We start from the raw sequence: 18,297 nt of genomic DNA on the forward strand, positions 1-18,297 counted from the left end.
CCAGGTGGCCCGGACGGACCCCAAAGCCTGTGCCTCACAGGGAGAGTCCCAGAAGTCCCAGGCCCAGGGCTTCCAGGGCCCTCTCAGGAGAAGCCTGCTTCTGGACTATGGCCAGAGAAGTGGGGTGCTGGCTGAGAATGTCTGGGCTGCTTCTTGCCAAGCTCTAGCCTTTCAGAAAAGGTCATCCTGCCTGGTTGGAGGTGCTCCAGGCTAGAAAGGCGAGGCTCCCCTGGCCAATTGTGAAAGGACCGAGCAGATGAGTCCCGGGAGGCACAGGGCTTGGGCAGGAATGCCCTTCCCCTTTCCTGGCCTATTTCCCTCCTGTGTGTGATGAGAGTCAGGCGAGAGTGTGATCTCCCAGGATCAGGCTGTATGGACTGCTCAGATGGCCGAAGGGTGCATGGTGGGGTGCTGCGCCTTCCCGAGTTCTCGGGGAGCGTCTGGTGAAGGTAAAGCCACCACTGAGGGACGTCTCTCTGACTCTTGGCATACCCTGCAAGGAGTACCTTACTCTCAGGTCACACCCAGGAGTGGGGATCTCGAATTTGTAGGCCTCGCGGAAGCTCAACTCACTGCCACACAGCTCTCGGGCCCAGCCCAGAAATCCTTGTGAAACTTCTATCATATCTCCAAAATTCTGGTTAGAAGTATCGAGGGAGGCAACCTGTTTGGAGAGGAGCCTAGGAAACCTGAACCATTTCTCTTTGACCCCCTCCAGTAGGGCCTCAGGGAGGCCGAGTGGGTGCAGGAAAGAGCTAGATAAAGCCCTGGGCTAGGCCCACCACACCCACACATAACAGGAGGCCAGTATTCACACTCTTTCACAGTTTAGCAGCAATTCAGGCCAACCTGCCCTCCAGCCAAAATATCACATGATGTGTATATTCCTTGGAATCTTCATAGGGGGTCCCCCACTCCAGGCACAGGTCCTCATCTAGGTTTCAGGAAGAAGACCCTGATAGGGGGAATTTTGCCCTTCCCTTTCTGTGGTTCTTTCTTACACTGGACTTGGTGGGTAGGGAGGGGCAGGAACAAGGGAGGTACCATTGGAACTCCGGTGGGGGATAAGCTGCCAGCTTCACGGGCAGCTTCACCAGCTCATCTCCTGCTGTGGCCTCTAGAACCGGACCCTTGAGCCACTCGACGGTGATGAAGGGCTTCTCTGTCAGACAGGAGACATCAGGGTAAAGCCAGGGCTGGTGGGGCTGACCCACCACCACCCAGGGATTCGCAGCCACCCCCAGTTGCTAGATGCCCTGCTCTCTGGGGCGTGGGAACTGGGCAGTCGATCCATTCATGACCCTCCCTTCCCTCTGGCTGGACTCCACATGACTCGGGTGCACCATGACCTATGGCCCGGGGCCCACACTGCACAAGAACCCTTGTGCTCCAGGCTTGACAACTGACACCCAACCTAGCCCAGGCCACGCTGGGCACAATGGCCTGACAGGCCGTACCATGCACAATGACCTCAGTGCTCTCCTGGAACTGCTGGATACCATTGTTGGCCTGGCACACGTATGGGCCCAAGTCACGCTGGCTGACGTTGTGGATGGTGAGGATGCTGGAGAGCTCTGTGTGAGTCTGCTGGGAGCGCCGCTCTGGTACCCACTTACCCCGCTCTGCCTGCCCAGGACCAGGGGAAGCACAGGGTCAGAGCAGGTGGGCTCTGACAGAACTGACCCCCATAGGCACACCCCCCCCAGCCCAACCAGCAGCAGCTCCAGAAGCCTTGGACTCAGACTGACTTTTCCTTGGCATAGGAAAACTTCCCTATCAGACAGGGGCTCCTGGGACAGAGGGAAGTATGTGTGGGCCAGACCAGGGCGAGTGTGGGCCGTGACAGGGATTCCTGGGGATGATTCAGGTACAGCCCCTGCCAGGGATGCTGAGCTCACCTGCTTCCCTGGATAGTTCCAGTCAAAGGTGACACCTGAGTTGAACTCGGCCCACACGGTACAGTTCAGGACTAGTTTTTCCCCAACCAGCAGCTCCAGTGATCTCTTGGGGAACAGCTGGATGTCGTAGAGCTCATTGCCTGGTGACACATGTACAGGAACCCCCATGCCCTTTGTAGGACGGTGCATGCGGAGTACAGGGCGCAGGGCATCCCCTGAGACCAGCCACACCACAGCGCCTACAGCCCTGCTGCTGGGAATTAGAGGGCTCCTGTCCTCTTTCTGCTCTTCTCCTCCCGGGACGTGGGGAGGGCCCCGCAGCCCCAGGCAGCCCCCTACCTGTGATGTGCACAACGAAGGGGTTGGACAGGAAGGCCTGGCCGCCCCAGGCGGTCTCACACTGCAGGTACAGGGCGTCACGCAGCAGAGGTGTGGGTACCCGCATGCCCCGGCGGTCATCCCACACCACCTCCTGTCCATCAGGCTGCAGTGCTGAGCTTTGCTGTAGGGACGCAGTGGCTGTCAGGGCCCAGCTACCGCCTGCCCCTTGGCCAGGCGAGTGGCCATTCCCCCAGGGACAGAACCAGAGGGCCGGATCTAGGGTGGAGATTGGGGTGGGGCTGTACCGAGCGCAGCGTGACGTTCAGGCCGGGGATGGACACCAGGCAGGGCACCCACGTGGAGTCCTTCCTATTGACCAGGAGTGTGTCTGGCTTGTTGATGAACGGCTGCTCCCAGTCTGAAGAGAGGGGACAGGGTGTGGGAGGTGGGGCGGGGCTCAGGGAGTGTCTGCCCAGGTGTGGAGCCGCAGGGCAGCCCCCCTCCCCCAGGGTCCCGAGGCTGGGGTTGCAGCCACAGATGCCAGCCACCTCTTGAGGACCCAGGACCCTGCCCATGGCTCCCGAGTACCCTTGGGGTGGGTGCTGGGCCCCCTCACCTCTCACAAACACATAGGTGCTGGCTGCAGTGGTGCCCTCGATGCGAGCCTTGATGTACTTGTAGTAGCAGCGGTAGCTGCCTGTGTCGTTGGCGTGCGCCTCCTGCAGCTGCAGAACCTTGCAGTAGGGCCGGGCATCTGTGCCTTCGCAGTCTCGGACCGTCCCCGTGTCCTCACCATCCTTCTCCTCTGGGACTGGCGCAGCCTGAGCTCCCGGCCAGGCCCACTCCAGGGGGTGCTGCCCCCTGGCGAAGGAGGCAGGACATCAAGAGAGGCCCAGGCTGCAGCCCCGGGGGGCAGTCCCTGTGGAGCCTCTCAGAGGCCCAGCCTTGCTCATAGCCGATTTCACTCAGAGGTCAGGGCAGACCAGCCCTTGGGCACATAACGCAGGGTACCCCTGAGCCCCCTGGGGCCCCTGCCTGGCTCCTGGGCCTGCACTTGGCAGGCTGTCCTTCAGAAAAGCCTGGGCCTCAGACTACAGCTGGGGCTGAAGGGAAGACAACAGCTTGGTGGTCTGTGCAGGTGGGTCTGGGGCCAGTGAAGGGTGGCAACCTAGCATCTGTGTGGGCTGACCTGGGGGTGGGCATGGGGTGGCCCGGGTCAGCAGGGTGATAGGTCTGTGGTCCGGGAGATTGTGAGGGCTGGGTATGGGTGAAATGGGGTAGGGTGCAGGATGCCTGTGTCTACAGGGCAGGGGATGGTCTGTGCCTCTAGGAACCTACACTGAAGCCACCTGGGGGCACCCCTAAGCCTTGAGGCCTCTCTGCCTTGGGGTTGGGGTGCTGCCTTCTGAGTCCTTTGCCACCATCAGCTCCACCTTCTGCAGTCTCCTTAGCCTGCTAGGTAGGAGGGACTCAGGCCCAAGCCCCCCCTGGGTGAGGGCTGAATACCTGCAGGAGATGGACAGGCTGTCACTGGAATCGATGACATATGTCTCTTCCGTGATGTTCAGGGCTGGTGGGGTCATGGAGTAGCCACTGGCCAGGCCTGGGTTGGGAGATAGGGTTAGTGTGGGATTGGGTCATAAGTTCACATGACGATATCGATCTGGTGCTGGCGGGCCCCTCCACAGGGCAGGTGCTGCCTAGCCTTTCAGCCCAGAGCAGGACTGATACGATCCAAGACATCTGGGAACCTCCGCCTCAGGCTCGGCCTGCCTGCTGGCTGTAGCCCCAAGTGAGCCCTGATTGAGGCCTGGGCTGAACTCAGGCCTCTGGTCCCCCAGGAGTGGAGCTGCCGACATGAAGTCAACAGGGGAGACCGCAGGCTCCCTCCTACATTAGGCGAAGCCTGCAGTACATTTCCTTGGCATTAAGACCCCCCCCAGCCACTGCTTTTGAGGGGGTCCTGCACAGCGCAGCCCCCCAAACATGCCCCAGACTGAGGCCTTGGTTTCTCCCTGGGATTCTTCCTGTGGCCTTGCCCTCTTCTACATCCCATGGAATCCATCTCACATGTGCTTGGTGCCATCAGTTTCTCTTTGCCCCCAAGGGACCTTCGGGCTGCCCTTGTTCCCCACTCCCTGCTCCCCCTGCCTCAGCCCCTCCATGATTCCAACAGGTCTAATCCCCAAACAGAGAACTGCCTCACCTGGTTAAACACTGTCCTGTAGCCCTCCAGGACCCCGGCCCTGCTGCCCACACGGCTTCTTAGTCTCCATCCTCCTCCCAGCAGGAGAGTGTTGCGAGCATGTGTACATATGTGTGTGCATAGGCGTCTGTGGGCATAGATCTGCGTCTATAGGACTGATGATGTGTGTGATTTTGTGCATGTGTGTTACTGAGATGTCTGTGTGCGTGCGCATATGATCCTGGAGGAGGGTGGGAGCAGGCCCCAGGGGAGGTCTGGGCCTGGAACTCTGGCAGATGCATCCTGCCAGGACCATCCTGAGACAACAGGAAGTGAGGACTGTGTGGCTGGAGGCCCAGGGCTCTGTTCTGTCCCTCCCCCGAGTCCCTGTCCTCCTGGGGGGCACAGCCCGCTGCCCTGCCCTAGGTCCACAGGGCCAGTTCCTCTGCCCTCCCCAGTTCAGCTTCCTGAGGCTTAGAGTCTTGCCCTGGCAGCAAACTGTGGGAGGCAGACCTTGGAGGAATCCCCACTATAGTTGGTTCTACATCACCCTGACCCCAAGCTGCCCTAGAAAGCAGCATAGGATGGCACACTCTGCACACCACGATCTCATTTCAGCATCACATGGACAAGATAGCTGCCAGGGTCTGGCCTCTTGCTGGCCAGACTTCTCTGTGTACCACACCACCACTGGTCAGAGGCAGACGGTCCTCACTGAGCATCTAATCTAACTAGCGTCTACTCCAGCCAGGGAAACTTTGGCCCTCTGGGACCACTATGCAGTCTCTCCTTAGCTTGAATTCAGTGCACCCCCTCCTGGCACTCAGGACAGAGGCCCCACCCTGGGGTCCCCAGGTGGGAAAGTAGCAGGTCCATTCCTTCCCAGGGTGGGTTCCGGCTCCCCATCACACTGCCTCACCTAGCCCTGGGGCTGCTCAGGTGGAGAGGCCCCACAGTGGGGAGGATTCCTTCTGGTGGTGAGGGGCCGGGAGTGGATGCCAGGAGGACACCTCTAAGGTGGGTTTTGAAAGAGAAGTAGGATTTTCCAGGCAGAGGAATGTGAATAAAGCCACTCTACAAACTGGCTTCCGACCTACAGAAGCGGAGGAGGGGCAGGGATGATGGACGTGGGCTTGGACGTGTGAAGGGTGAAAGAACCAGCTCCCAAGTGGACCACTCAGGGTTCAGGCCTGAGGCTGGCGTTTGGGCACCAGAGCAGCCAGGCAGCGGCCAGGACCTGTTTGCCCTGGGCCATTTGTGCCCCATTGTGAGGGCTCTAGTGTTATGCTGGGCTGGGAAGGCCAAGCTGGAGCCCCCTTCCCTGAGGTGCTCCTCCAGGGCATGCCCTTGGCACTAGAGCTATGGCAGTCGCCAGCTCAGCCTCCTTCGGCAGCTCTCCTTTGCTTCCAAGACAAAGTGGGGAGACCCCAGGCCTCTCCTGTCTGCCCACTTGTCTTCTTTCCAGCTTTATCGAGACATCTGAGAGGCACAGACTGCTCACAATTGTCCCAGAGTGCCAGACTTCATCCTGAAGTCTCTGTGTTCATTTTTTCACCCTGGACATTTGTACTTCCTTCCCTCCTGTGGATCTGCTTCTTTAGGTTCCAATTCACGAGTCCCTCTATAAGGGGCAGTCACTCAGGAGATAACTCAGGCGGTGCTGGCCCCTAGGCTCATGCTGCTAGAACACTTACTAGACTAAATCATGGTTTTCTGGTCACATCTGAACAAAGACTGCATTTCATCTTCCTAACCTTAGTACAAAAGAAGTACACACCCCAAATTGAGGATACGTATTCAAGAATACGTGGGCAAACTGGGAGACTGTGGAGCGACAGGGAGGACTGATGTGCTGCAGTCTATGGGGTTGCAGAGTTGGACAGGATTTGGTGAGGGAACAACAACAAATTCAAGAATGGCAGGATGGATGAAGGATGATCAGATGAATGAATGGATGATTATGTGGAAGGATGGTGGGCTGAGTGGCTGGATGGGGTATGGAGCCTACAGGAGCTTCCTCCCTAGAGGCTACCATACCGCCAAAGGAAGCATCTGAATCATGGTGCTAAATGGGAGGTTCATCCATTATGCTTGCTGACCCTTTCAGCCATCTGAGAGCCTTTCCTTTATTGCCACATGCCCTGAATTTCCCCTGTGCTCCTTTCCTCCGCCCCCCGCCCCCGCCACCACTTCCACTGGACCCCGTGTGAGCAGTAGTCTGCGCTGAACACATCCCTGGCCTCCTCCATCCTTCCTGCCTTAACTGAAACCTGCATTTCTGAGGACACCGCTGTCCCTGGGGTGGTGACTGCTCCCCCCGTACACGTTGGAGACCTCCTTGTGGCCACTTCCCCTTCTCCAGCAGCACCGCCCGCTCCCCACTAAAGCTGTCATCAGCCCTGTCCTGGTCATTTCCCCTCATTCTCTGCTCCTGGCTCTCCAGGCCCCCCAACCTCAATCCAGGCCATTTCTCAGAACTTCGGCAGCCACAGGACCGAGTCACCAGCACCCCGCCTTCGCGGTCCTCATGTGCCCTGTCCCCCGCCTCCCTGCAGCCCCTCACTTCCTGGGCATACCCGGGTCTTGGTCCACCCAGAAGCTGTCCCCATCAAGTGCCTATTTTCCTGTTCTTGCTTTGCCTCCTCCGTCTCCTGCTGAGTCTCACCAGGGCTAAGTCCTTCAACCTCATCAAAACATCCAGGCCAGGAACCCCTCTGCGCTGCCACCTCCTCCTGGCCCCACCCCTCTTCTGGCTTTGTGTGGCCCACAGCTCATCATTCTGAATGCTCCCTTGCCCCTGCCTGCTTCCCCAGCCCTGCAGTGCCCATGGCCCTGAGAGGCTCAGCAAGCAGCGCAAAGCCCAGGACCCATGCTGACTCCCCTCTCTCCTGGTGGCAAAGCCTGAGCGGCCTCGGGCTGAAGTCCAGGGCGGTCCCTCCTCCTTCCCTCTCAGCACTAATGAAGTAGAGGCATCAGATGGAGACCCCTCATCTTTCCACACTCAAATCCCACACCCTTCCCATACCCACATCTCTGACATTCCTGCTCCCAAGGCCAAGCCCTCCAACATGTCGGGGATCCCAACTCCCCCAGATCCGACCTTTGCAGATCATTTCTTTCTTTTCTGGCTACCAACTTTCCTCTATGCAATCATCTCCCATCTTGTAAACAAACAAACAAATAAACAAAAACTCTCCACTTCCTTGATCCTATATTCCCTTCCCCTTTTCTACCCCCATTCATAGTAAAAATTCTCTTCGCTGCCTCCTTCCTTTCATATTTGCTCATCTTCCCACAGAGGGCAGCCTCCCTCTGCTCCCTGGAGCCACTGGCAAGGTATCCTGTAGCCTCTGTGCCGCTGCAGGAGGCTCTCCAGGGCAGAGAGCAGAGCTGTCCCCTCTTCTGCTAGCTTCTGTGAGCTCACCCTCCTCCCCTTGTCTTCCATCCCTTCTGCCCAGCACCAAATACTGTTGCTCTTAAGTGGTCGTGTATTAGGTTGGCCAAAAAGTCCATTCAGGTTATTCCATACGATCATATGGAAAAACCTGAACAACATTTTTGGCTGACCCAGTACTTATAAAATCTCTGCCTCCAGCCCAGAGCCCCTTCTCTCAACTGCAGCTTTAAGGGACAAAATCATGCTTAAATTTCATCAGTGACATTCCACCATACTTCAAGGGACATCCAAACTTCTGACTGTGGCCTGCCCATCACCCTCTTTCCACACCCTCTTGACCAGGAGGTGTGACCACTCTGGCCTCCTGCTCTTGTCTTCCAGCCCCCGTGGCCCCAGGCTGTTCCATATCACACCACGCTCCTTCCTACCCCAGGCTTTTACACACACCACTCCTCCTGACGAGCCTCTGCTCACATGCCTTGTACAGCCAGGCCCTTCTCACTTTCAGGCCTCAGCTTAGACATGGCCTCTGCACTCCCACCCCCAAAACCTATTCTTGTCATAATATGTAATTTTGTTATTTACTTAGGTTATGTTTTTCCATTTCCTCTCCTAGACAATACGTTTCAATGGGGTAAGGACCCAAACGGTCCCCTTTCCAGCCCACTCCATGCCTAGCACCGCACTTGACACAGCCAAGGCTCCATAAACCCTTGTTGAATGAATAAACAAACGGACAGATGAACAAATGCACAAATGAGTGGATGGATGGAAGGATGGATGGGTGCAAGGGTAGAAGTGTGGAAAAAAGGAAGGGTGGCTAGATGGAAGGACAGACAGACAGTCAGATGGAGGGATGGGGAGAAAGACGAATGGATGGCTGACTGAATGAATGGTTGGTTGGCTAAACACACCTCTGCAGTCAACCTCTGGGTTAAAACTCTGTCAAACCTTGTGACTTCGTGAAAGATTCCAGTTTTAAAGGCCAGGTCCCCTGGTGACCATGAATAGCCCAGACTGCTCCGTAGCTGGGGGCGGTTCAGGCCTGTGCTGCCATGCCTGAGGCTCTGTACTGCCCAGCCCCCACATGCAACCCCAAAGAAGGCGCATCCTTCCTGCCTGGCTGTTGTCTGTCCCCGCTGTCCTTCCCTTCCCGAAGCAGGAAGCACTGTCATCCCGGCCTCTGCTGCACTCCCCCTGCCTTCCTGTTCCTGGCCCAGGAACTGGCTTCTTCCTTCCCCTGGCCAGCAGCCCTGGCCCCCTGGCCTGAGCAGAGCAGTCAGGGTAGGCGCCAGGCCGAGGTCAAGGGGCCAGAGTGCATCCCTCCTCTTCCCTGTGCTGTCAGCAGCCTTGGGCAGGGGGGCCCTGGGGTCAGCCGCAGGTGCTGGGCATGGGAGCAGCACACCGGCGTCCTGGGCGAGGGCAGCCAGCAGGGTGGGAAGGCCGGCGGGCTAGATGCTGGCCACATCCCAGCACTTGGCGCCTCATTTGATCCTTACACTTACTGGAAGGGAGGGACGGATCGGGAGTCCAGTCAACAGGGAGGACACTGAGGCTCCAGCCTCCACGTCAGTGGTAAGCAGCAGCTGTGCAGGAGCCCAAGTCTGCCCAAGTCCAGGCCCGTCCCTGCCTGGGACCCAGCCCTCACACTTCTCCGTCTCCTCCTCTCCATTGCCACCGCTGGTGCCAGTCTCCTGACCTCTCTGCTCCTTAGCAGTCTCCTCCCTGGCCTCCAATTTGTCCCTCAGCCCAAAGGACACCTTCCTTGGCTCCTTGTGGCCCTCCGGATCTATAACGGCCCTTGGCCCAGCCTCCAGAGCTCTGCCCTGCCCCACTGGCCCCCTTCCTGGCCAGTTTCACCTCCCAGTGCTTCTGCCACACGGTCAGGATATCAGCCACACCCAACGTCCCCCGCTGAGCACCCCAGGCACTCATCTACCACACAGGAAAGGGCTGTGTCACTGAGCGGCTCCTGAGGGCCAGGATGTCACTGGGCCACGTCTCTGTCCTGAGGCCCAGCACAGCCAACCCAGGCCCATGATATCAGGATGGTGCTCCAGCTCGGGGGTGCCATTCCACCTCTGGCAGTGTGTGGCAGTAGTGGTTTTTGCATTTGGCAATTTCCTATTTCAGGCCCTGTGATGATCACCCAGTGGATAACAGGGGCTGTACAGCAGTTCTGGTACTGGGATCCATGGTCTCCTGAGCAGCTGTGCCCTGCAGACTGGAGGCAAGCTGAGGGGGAAGCACCGGGGCCAGGCGAGGCCAGGTGGGGGCTCTGTGCAGCAGTCCCAGGGCTCAGCCAAGCTGGAGAGCCTGCTCTCCCTTCACTCTTGGGGCCAGGCTTGTGCACTGACCTCGGGGGAAGGCTCACGGCGTGTTCTGCCTTGGCGTTCTCCCCAGCTCCAAGTAGATGGCAGTCTCTGTGCTTCCAGAGAACAAGGGTGAAGGCATCAGAGAACAAGGGTGAGGGCATCGGTCCTCCTGCCTCCCGCCCTGCGGGGCTGAGAAGGCTAAGCCGGGAGGGGCTGTTCAGAGAGAGTGCTCAGCCCTGAGAGCCCAGCTGTGTCCCCACCAGTGTCACTCTGACTGTATGACCTTGGGCAAGTCACTTCCCCCAATCCACACTTATGACATGAGAATTGTCCCCAGGATCACTGAGTACCACAGACCACAAATAACGTACTATCACACGAAGAACAGTGGTAAGATATGCTGTTGTGGGCTGAGGCACACTGAGAGCCTCTTCCAGCTTTGGAAAAGCGTTGCCTTTCACAGCTGGAGCAGCTACTGTGACTCGGTGCTCTGGCCACAGTGCTAAGGTTTGGGGCGATCAGAGAAAGTCTTACCAGTGGAAGGGAGTGTTCACATGAGTTGAAAAGGAGTTTGTGGAATGAATAAGAAATCGCTGGTCCAGGAGGAGGGCGCAGAGGGCAGAGGGCCCTGTGGCAGAGTGCTGGTGACCTTGGGCTGTCAGGCAGGCAGAGCTGTCAGGGCGGCGGTGCACAGCGTGGGGCAACAGGCCCCAGAGTGGGGCCACGGGTCACAGGCCTAGCCGTAGGCTCTTGGCAGGCTCATTTAACTGGAGCCCTGCTCAAGGTGTGCTTCCTCCTCCTAGAGCTGGCTCCAAGACTTCAAGCCCACCTCTGAGCTCCCCCGCCCTCCCTGGCAGCTCTCCTGAGCTCCAGCCCTGGGGGCTCTGCTTCCCCGATGTTTCCTGCCAAGTACCCCCAGCCCTAAGACCTGGACCATCCCCACTACTGAGGAGGACAAGGAGCCAGAGGGCAGCACAGAAGTGTCCCCGGCCCAGATAAGCAAGCATTTAAAGGGCAGAGAATTCCCAGTATTGGCAAGGCTGTGAGCAAACAGGTACTCACAGAAATGAAAATGATGCTCATTCACTTTGACCCTCAAATTCTGCTTACTCCAATACATCCTGTTACAACAGACAACAAGCGCAAACACTTTCTGTACGCCAGCACAGCCTACACACTTGTGCGTACCACACCCCTCTATTGCCCCCCTGGAAGAAGAAAGTGAAAATGTTAGTCACTCAGTCATGTCCAGCTCTTTGTGACCCCATGGACTGTAGCCTGCCAGGTTCCTCGGTCCATGGAATTCTCCAAGCAAAAATACTGAAGTGGGTAGCCATTCCCTTCTCCAAGGGATCTTCCCAACCCAGGGATCGAACCCAGGTCTCCTGCATTGCAGGCAGATTCTTTACCATCTGAACCACCAGGGAAGCCCCCTGAGGTGGGTACTATCCTGATCATTGTGGAGATGAAAAAACTAAGACACCGAGGTTAAGTTAACTAGTCAGAGATTACCTTTGGGTGACAGGATTATGGAAACTGCTGTTTACTCTATACCTTCTCAGAACCAGCATCAACAGCAGAGTGGCTGGAAGCCTCAGGGTTGCTTCTCGCCTCTCCCTACCACCCTGGCAAAGTGCTTTGCACTCCCAGAGCTCCAGCATTGAACAGCAGATGTCCTCTAGCCCGAGTGTGACCCCTTGACGTTCCGGGACTGCCCTTTTCAGCCCCTTTCCTTGCCATCCGACTGTCTGGCCAGCCTCAGTGTCCCATAGCTGGGTTACCACTCTTTCGTCTCCCCACTAGTCCAGGCCTTTCGCAGTGGTTAGAGGAGGCTTTGAGAACACAAATCCTTCTTCTACCTAAAACCATTTCCTGCCTCTCTGCTGCTTGGAGATGGAATCTGAGTTTCTCATATGACTCTCTAGTCACTCTTGTCACTTGCCTGGTACCTGCTCCAGCCCTAGGCTTGCATTTTTAGGTTCCTGGGAGCCTCTCTGCACATTTCCACAGCTTCATGCAGCAGCCTGACTGATTACACTCAACAGTTCCTCAACGCAAGGGTTAGATCCTTTCCAGGGTGGCATCACCAGCATGGGACTTGGCCCTGGATTGCTCTTGACTGGCGTTGAGGATCCAGGGAACAAAATTAGAGTGCACAGCGTGTGGGCAGAGGTGGAGGTGGGGATGGAGGGCAGAGGTCCTGCACTGAAGCACGCACACCTGTCAGGGGCAGATCCAGGGGGAAGCAACGTGTCCAGCGGCATGCTGTTTTTGAAGGCTCTCTGGGGCATCGAGGTGAAAATGTCCACGAGGTGGTCAGCAATTTAGGACCCCACATGCCCACCTTGCTGGAATATGGACACACCAGCTATGCCTGCCACTTCCTACTCCTTAGCCCTTATGCCATGTGGCACCAGACCCCAGACACCTGTCACTTCCCTCAAAGCTGCTCTGACAATCTAATGAGCCATTTCACTCCTCTAATTTTCTAATTAATTTTACTAATCTCCAAAATGAGGGCAATAGCCTATGTCACAAGGTTAAAATCTTCACACACCCTGTGTGGAGAAATTTGATTAACCATTTCAGACTGAGGTGGGACTCACTGGTAGTGTGTGCGCGCGTGTGTGTATGTGTGTGTGTGCATAAGTGATGCTTCACACAAACAAAACTTCATTAGGTAGAATTCTGAAGAGCTTTGAGGATGGTGTTTAGGTTGGATAAGGATGAGAGCCTCCCGTGAACCTACCCTAAAGCTTAGATTCTGTGCTCCTGGGGCACACAAGGGGTGGGGAATGAAGCTCTCTTCCTGCCCCAGTAGATTCCTCCCACTTGGTGCAGCATCACCTTCTGTCTGAAATTCTTAGCAGCCTCTCGCATGTATGTGGAGCAGAAGAAAGCTCACACACTGAGACTGTGGTGTGGGTGCAGGCTAGGTGGATATGGGGCTCGGGCTCCTCTTGGAGGAGGCCCTCTAGCAGGAGGGCCTGTACCACCAGCCCAAGGGGACTGAGGAAGGCTCAGATCTGTGTTTCAGAGTGGTCTTGCTAAAGCAATTTTTGGAAGCAGGGAGTTTTGGAGAGGCTGAGTGGGACTGTAGGCTGCTTGAGTATCCTCAAGGGGTGAGATGGGGGAAGAGCACCCTAGTAGGTGCAGGGCGCCCCGTGCAGCAGTCATGGGTGCAGCCAGCTTTACCAGGCAGTTGCCCTGGCCTTTCTGGGGTCAGGGCTCTGCTCTGTGGCGGCAGGACGGGCAGTGTTATCAGACAGCCCAGCTGGCTCAGAGGTGGCCCCCCAGTGCTGCTAAATCTGGGCCACGGGCTCCTGCTGCAGGAAGAGGGAACGCAGGCAGGATGTCCTCTCCTGTGGCCGGCAAGTCCTTTCCCATGAACCCATGCTGACCTCACTGGCCACGTGGCGGGGCTCCCCCACTTGCCACCCTGACTTGTGCGTGCTCACAGGGCCACCCGCACCCCATCCGGCCCTCAGAGATGGGGGTGGCCTGGGACACTGGAGCCAGGCAGGGCTGTGCCTCTTTCGGGCCACACCCAGCCTCAGTGGCAGCCAGTCCCAAAGCCTGCATCTTCCTGCTCCCAGACTTCTCCTTTCAGTGTGACCGGAAAACGGAGATCCCAGAGGAAGCCAGTGTCTGAAAAGGATCGAAACTCAGGAATCCCTGGCTCCAGCTGGACACGTTGGCCATGTCTTGTTCAGAGGTCGGTGCAAGGAGTGTGGGAGTCTCTGGACTCCTCTCCCTACCCATCCCCCTTCGCCAAGGGATATCTCAGGACTGTGGGGCACAGACTAGGTCCTAGTGGGAAGAAATCTGCATGGTAGGGGGGAACACCAAAATGGCAGCAGGAGGGGTGTAAGCTAGATGCAGGAAAAACCTTCCCCTCATGACTGAGACCCCACTTAATTTCCCCGGATTCCCTGACTTCCCTCTATCATATCACACTCCCAACTTTCTTCCTTCCTGCCTTTGACTGGAGGCCCGGCCTCCCCAGTGGAACGCCTCATTTTCCCCATCTCCTCCTCTTCTCAGGGTTCCCATCTGGTAAACAATTTCATGATCTATTCTGCCACTTCAGCCAGAGACTGGCACTCGTCCCTCTCTCTCCACCATGCCCTGCTGCCTCCTTCCCTGGTATATCTCCTGGGTGCACCTGCAGCCTCCTCGTTGTGGCCTTGCATCTGCTCTTGCCCCTCTGGCGATGGCTTCAGGGGAGTCTGACCATGTGGCTCCCCACTACACCCCTCTTCCAGGTGTGCCGCTAGCTCCTGCGTCTCCATTTCCTGTCTCTTCCACCCCATTGCTCTGCCCCCAGGACTTTAGCCTCATCTGATCACCATCTGACTTTTCTGTCTCTGGGCCTTTGAGGCAGTCTTTGTCCTGCTTGGAACCCCTTTCCTGGAGTCTGCAGACCCCTCAAGGAAGCTCCAAGCTGGAAGCAACTTGGTGGAGCCCACACCACCAGCTGGACCACACTGGGCTCACTGAGCACTATCACCCCTGGGCTACGATGTCATGTTTGTGCCCCTGCAAGTCTGGCACTTGAGAAGCTCCTGCAGAATGGACTTGGTCCAAATCTTCCCTTTGCCACCCTGAGCAGACACTAGAGCTTTCACCTTGCACAGGACTATAGTCCCCCTCACTGGTTAGGCTGCCTGCCACTGCCTGGGGGTCAGGCTGGGGGCGGCACAGCAAGGAGATGGCCAGACAGTCCCCTTGTCACACCTCACGCCCAGCCTGGCGCCTGGTCATGGGGACACTGTGCTGTGGGGAGGCAGAGTCCTTCGGCCACACTGACCCAGTGCCTCCAGCATGCTGGGTCGGTGAGCACACCTGTATGTGAGTCCTCAGAGCACTGAGCTAAGGCCAGTGCTGTACCTGCACTGACTCACATGCCCGCCCCTCTCCCACACCTCTGTCCACACCTGGCTCTGGCTCAGGGCTGAGGAGCAGAGACGGGAAAGAGCTGGGATGGTCATGAGTGTCTCAGCCGTGGCAGGAGCCAGTAGCCTCATGGCAGGCCATCCAAGCTTCCTGGCAATTGCCTCCTTCCCCACATGTCCCTGAGCTGACTGCCCACTGTTCAGAGGCACAGACAGCCCCTCTAGAGTCTAAGCCCCAAGAGATAAAGCCTGTAGGAGGTGGCCTCTGCCATCTGCCTTCTCTAGTGTGACACGATTGGGGTAAGGAGTCCAGCCCCAAGCACAGCCTCTCAGAGCGTGCCAGCTTGTTGCAGTGCTATGTGTGGGCAAACTGAGGCATAAGGAGAGGAAGGGAGGGGTCCAGGCAACACAGCAAGTTTAGGGGTAGAGCCAGGAAGGAGCCAGCTCTGGCACAAGCACCGCATCTCTGAGGGTCGCCTTCAGGCCAGGCTGCTCACCTGCCAGCACGTGGCCTCCCACTGGGGCTGCGCTGGAATGTCTGTGCTTCTGCTCCAGCACCCCCATCAGTCTAGGGGCTTCTCAGGTCCTCTTCAGCCCCAAAGTGGGTGGCACAAGTATAAGGCTCAGGGACTGTGGCAATGGTCTGCTCTCAACAGGTTATCTCCCTACCAGCCGTGCCCTGGTCCAGCCAAGGCCGTCCCCCTCCACGGGCCCCTTGGCTTCATTCTTTCTCTTCTCCCTCACTGCCCAACTTTGGTAAGAATCACCTGTACTCACTGCGAGACTGACTTATCCCCCCTCTGTCTGCCACCTTGCACTCTGCTCCACTCAGGAGCACCAGGACGTGAGTCTCTCCTGGTTTTCCTTACACTCTGCACGTTGGATGTTTTCTATCTCCCTGGAAGCCTCTCGCTCTCTGGTCCCCTCTTTGGGGAAGATGGTCCCATCCTGGGACAGCTTCCTCTTCAGCCTCTCTCCTGAGCCTTGGACACTATACCCACTGCCTGCTGGATGTCTTCTCAAGGTGGGGTCTCCCACTCCTCAGCCCTGAAGTCCAACCACGGCACCTGTGAAAGCCTGGGCCTGGGAAGGGTGCAGGGGAGCAAAGAAGGGCCAAGAGGCAGCCCCTCTGCTCAGACCTGCCCTGACTTGGAGGCCAGAAGTTGTCTTCTTCCATCCTCCTCCCCCTAGGTTCACCCACACGTCCCTTCACTCCACTCTCCCCAGCCCTTCAGCCCATATAGACACAGAGAATGGGGTTCTGGTATCCCAAAGACCTGGGTTGAACATGTCCTTTACTACTGGCTTCCTGAGGACTTTGGGGGAAGTTACCCCTGTCCTTGGTTCAAGCGTTCCCGTTTGTAAAAAGGGTCTAACATTTCCTTGTGAGGATTAAAAGAAATGAAACATGTAAAGCCAGTATTCAAAGCCAACAGTGTTTAAAAATAGAGGTATCCATTTCTCCCTTCAGATCTTTCAGAACTACTCCCTCAGACACTGGGGACCCATGATCGGTCCTCCGCCCTCTGACCCCCAGGGTCACTGAATCTCTCATGGGCTTCCAGCTCATCTGCCTCTCATTCCTGATGCCTTCCCCCTGACATCTCCAAACAGCCACCCCTCGCTCAACCCCCGAACTCTCTTCCCTCCAATCGCTCAGAGGCAACCTTTAGTCATGTTCCCATCACCTGTTTCCACACTGCCTCTCCTGTGTTGAAGACCCTTCTTTGCAGCCCCTGCCTTATGATCCTTAGCTTGGCCATCCAGGGTGCTACCCCCCAAATAAGGCGAGGGCCGGCCTTCTGCCTCTTCTGCCATGCTGATCACTTACGAGCTGCTGACTCAAGATCAGCCTCAAAATCCAACAACTGCGCCCAGTTTTCCCGGACTACGCCTGATTCCCTCCATCCCTTGGGACTGCTCCATCCCAGCAGTCCTTGGCCTGGGGAAAGTGAACAGCAACCAGAGTTCCCTCAGGAATGCTGATCTCGAGCGCAGACTAGAGTCGCGGGGAAGTGCGCCTCCGGGACTACGACCCGGCGGGGACTGCAACTTCTGCGCTGGGGGACAACCTCAGTGCGCGCGGATCGCAGGATAGAGTAGTGCGGTGCCCGACTCCGCAGAAAAGCGTGTAAGCAAGCGAAGGATCCAGGCTGAGGATGCAGCGCGAAGGGGCCCGGGTCCAAGGGAGCTGAACCATAGACCGTGGAGTGAAGTCGAGAACCCATCTCCACGCTGCTGGGCTGCCCCGCGGCCCGTCCTCTCCCTTTCCTCACCCCGGCAAGCCCGGCCCGACTCTCTCTGCTCCTTCCGGGATCTGAATTCGTGGCTCTCAACCCTGTCTCCCCTCGTGCCCAAGGGTCCCGCGGGCCCCGTCCCCCGACCGGTCTCGCGTCCGTGCAGTCCCACCATTTGCCCAGGGAAAGCGTCCCCGCTCGTGGCCAGCTGCGCACTGGGGCCGGCGGAGGGCTCACCACGCTCGTTGTCGAGCAGTCCGAGGCAGAGCCACAGGCGCAGGCACAACGCGGCACCCCGCTGCATCTCCGGCCGCGGTGGCGCGGATCAAACGTGCGACCGCAGCTCTCGCTTGAGTGTGGGCTCGAGGCACCGCGCGGGCGGGGCCGGGGCGGGGCTGCGGCCGGGGCGGGGCTCCCGCGGCGGCCTTCGCATCGGAAAGCAGCCCTCGCACCTCTTAGGACCGCCCTCTCGCCTAGGAGACTGCCGCAGAGACGTGAGGGTGCTGGTGCGAGGGAGGGCTGGTCCGCGCCCCACTTCCGAGTCAACCGCAACCCTTCAGGTTGGCCATTGTGAGTTAAAAAGGGCATGAATCCAGCCGCCAAGATTGGACAAAACGTGGCAGCACGTATTTTTCTGTAATTTTCTTCAGTTAATAAATACTATGCTTAAAGTAGGAAAAAGAAGAAAGCAATATAATTTAAAATAGCAATATATCAAATCTTTGAGACCGTTCAGTAAACTTTATCTTACCGCCTACGTGGTGTAGATGCAGACTGTACCCTTGGGCCAGGCACCCAGTATAACTAACCTCCATCCTGCAGGCATGTCCTCTTTAGATTTCCTCCAAATAGTTTTGCTCTGAGCTCATTCATAAGTCCTTTCATCAGGTGACAGTTTGCTCTCTGACTTGGTAACCCTTTCATAGACTTCCTTTCTCTTTTCAGGTCTGTCTCTAGATTTTTCCTATTTAAAAACAAATCCCATGAGCATGACTGTCTCCCTCTTCTGCTTTCATAATCACACTTTTACTATCCCTCCCCCTACCACC

General features: G+C 57.3%; 1 protein-coding gene across 2 annotated transcripts in view; it reads right to left on the reverse strand.

The window, feature by feature from the left end:
- The window catches only part of FLT4 (fms related tyrosine kinase 4), a 41,178-nt gene extending 23,583 nt beyond the window's left edge, over positions 1 to 17,595 (reverse strand). For both annotated transcript variants that reach the window (XM_018051629.1, XM_018051628.1), the window contains exons 1-8: positions 17,486 to 17,595; positions 3,726 to 3,822; positions 2,836 to 3,080; positions 2,525 to 2,637; positions 2,238 to 2,400; positions 1,899 to 2,038; positions 1,458 to 1,626; positions 1,045 to 1,162 (exon numbers count right to left, since the gene is read on the reverse strand). In XM_018051629.1, the coding sequence (XP_017907118.1) occupies positions 1,045 to 1,162; positions 1,458 to 1,626; positions 1,899 to 2,038; positions 2,238 to 2,400; positions 2,525 to 2,637; positions 2,836 to 3,080; positions 3,726 to 3,822; positions 17,486 to 17,552 (1,112 nt within the window). In that variant the 5' untranslated portion in view covers positions 17,553 to 17,595. The remainder of the gene's footprint in view (positions 1 to 1,044; positions 1,163 to 1,457; positions 1,627 to 1,898; positions 2,039 to 2,237; positions 2,401 to 2,524; positions 2,638 to 2,835; positions 3,081 to 3,725; positions 3,823 to 17,485) is intronic.

The sequence above is a fragment of the Capra hircus genome, chromosome 7 (genome assembly GCF_001704415.2).
Source record: "Capra hircus breed San Clemente chromosome 7, ASM170441v1, whole genome shotgun sequence".
In the NCBI taxonomy this organism is placed as follows: Eukaryota; Metazoa; Chordata; class Mammalia; order Artiodactyla; family Bovidae; genus Capra; species Capra hircus.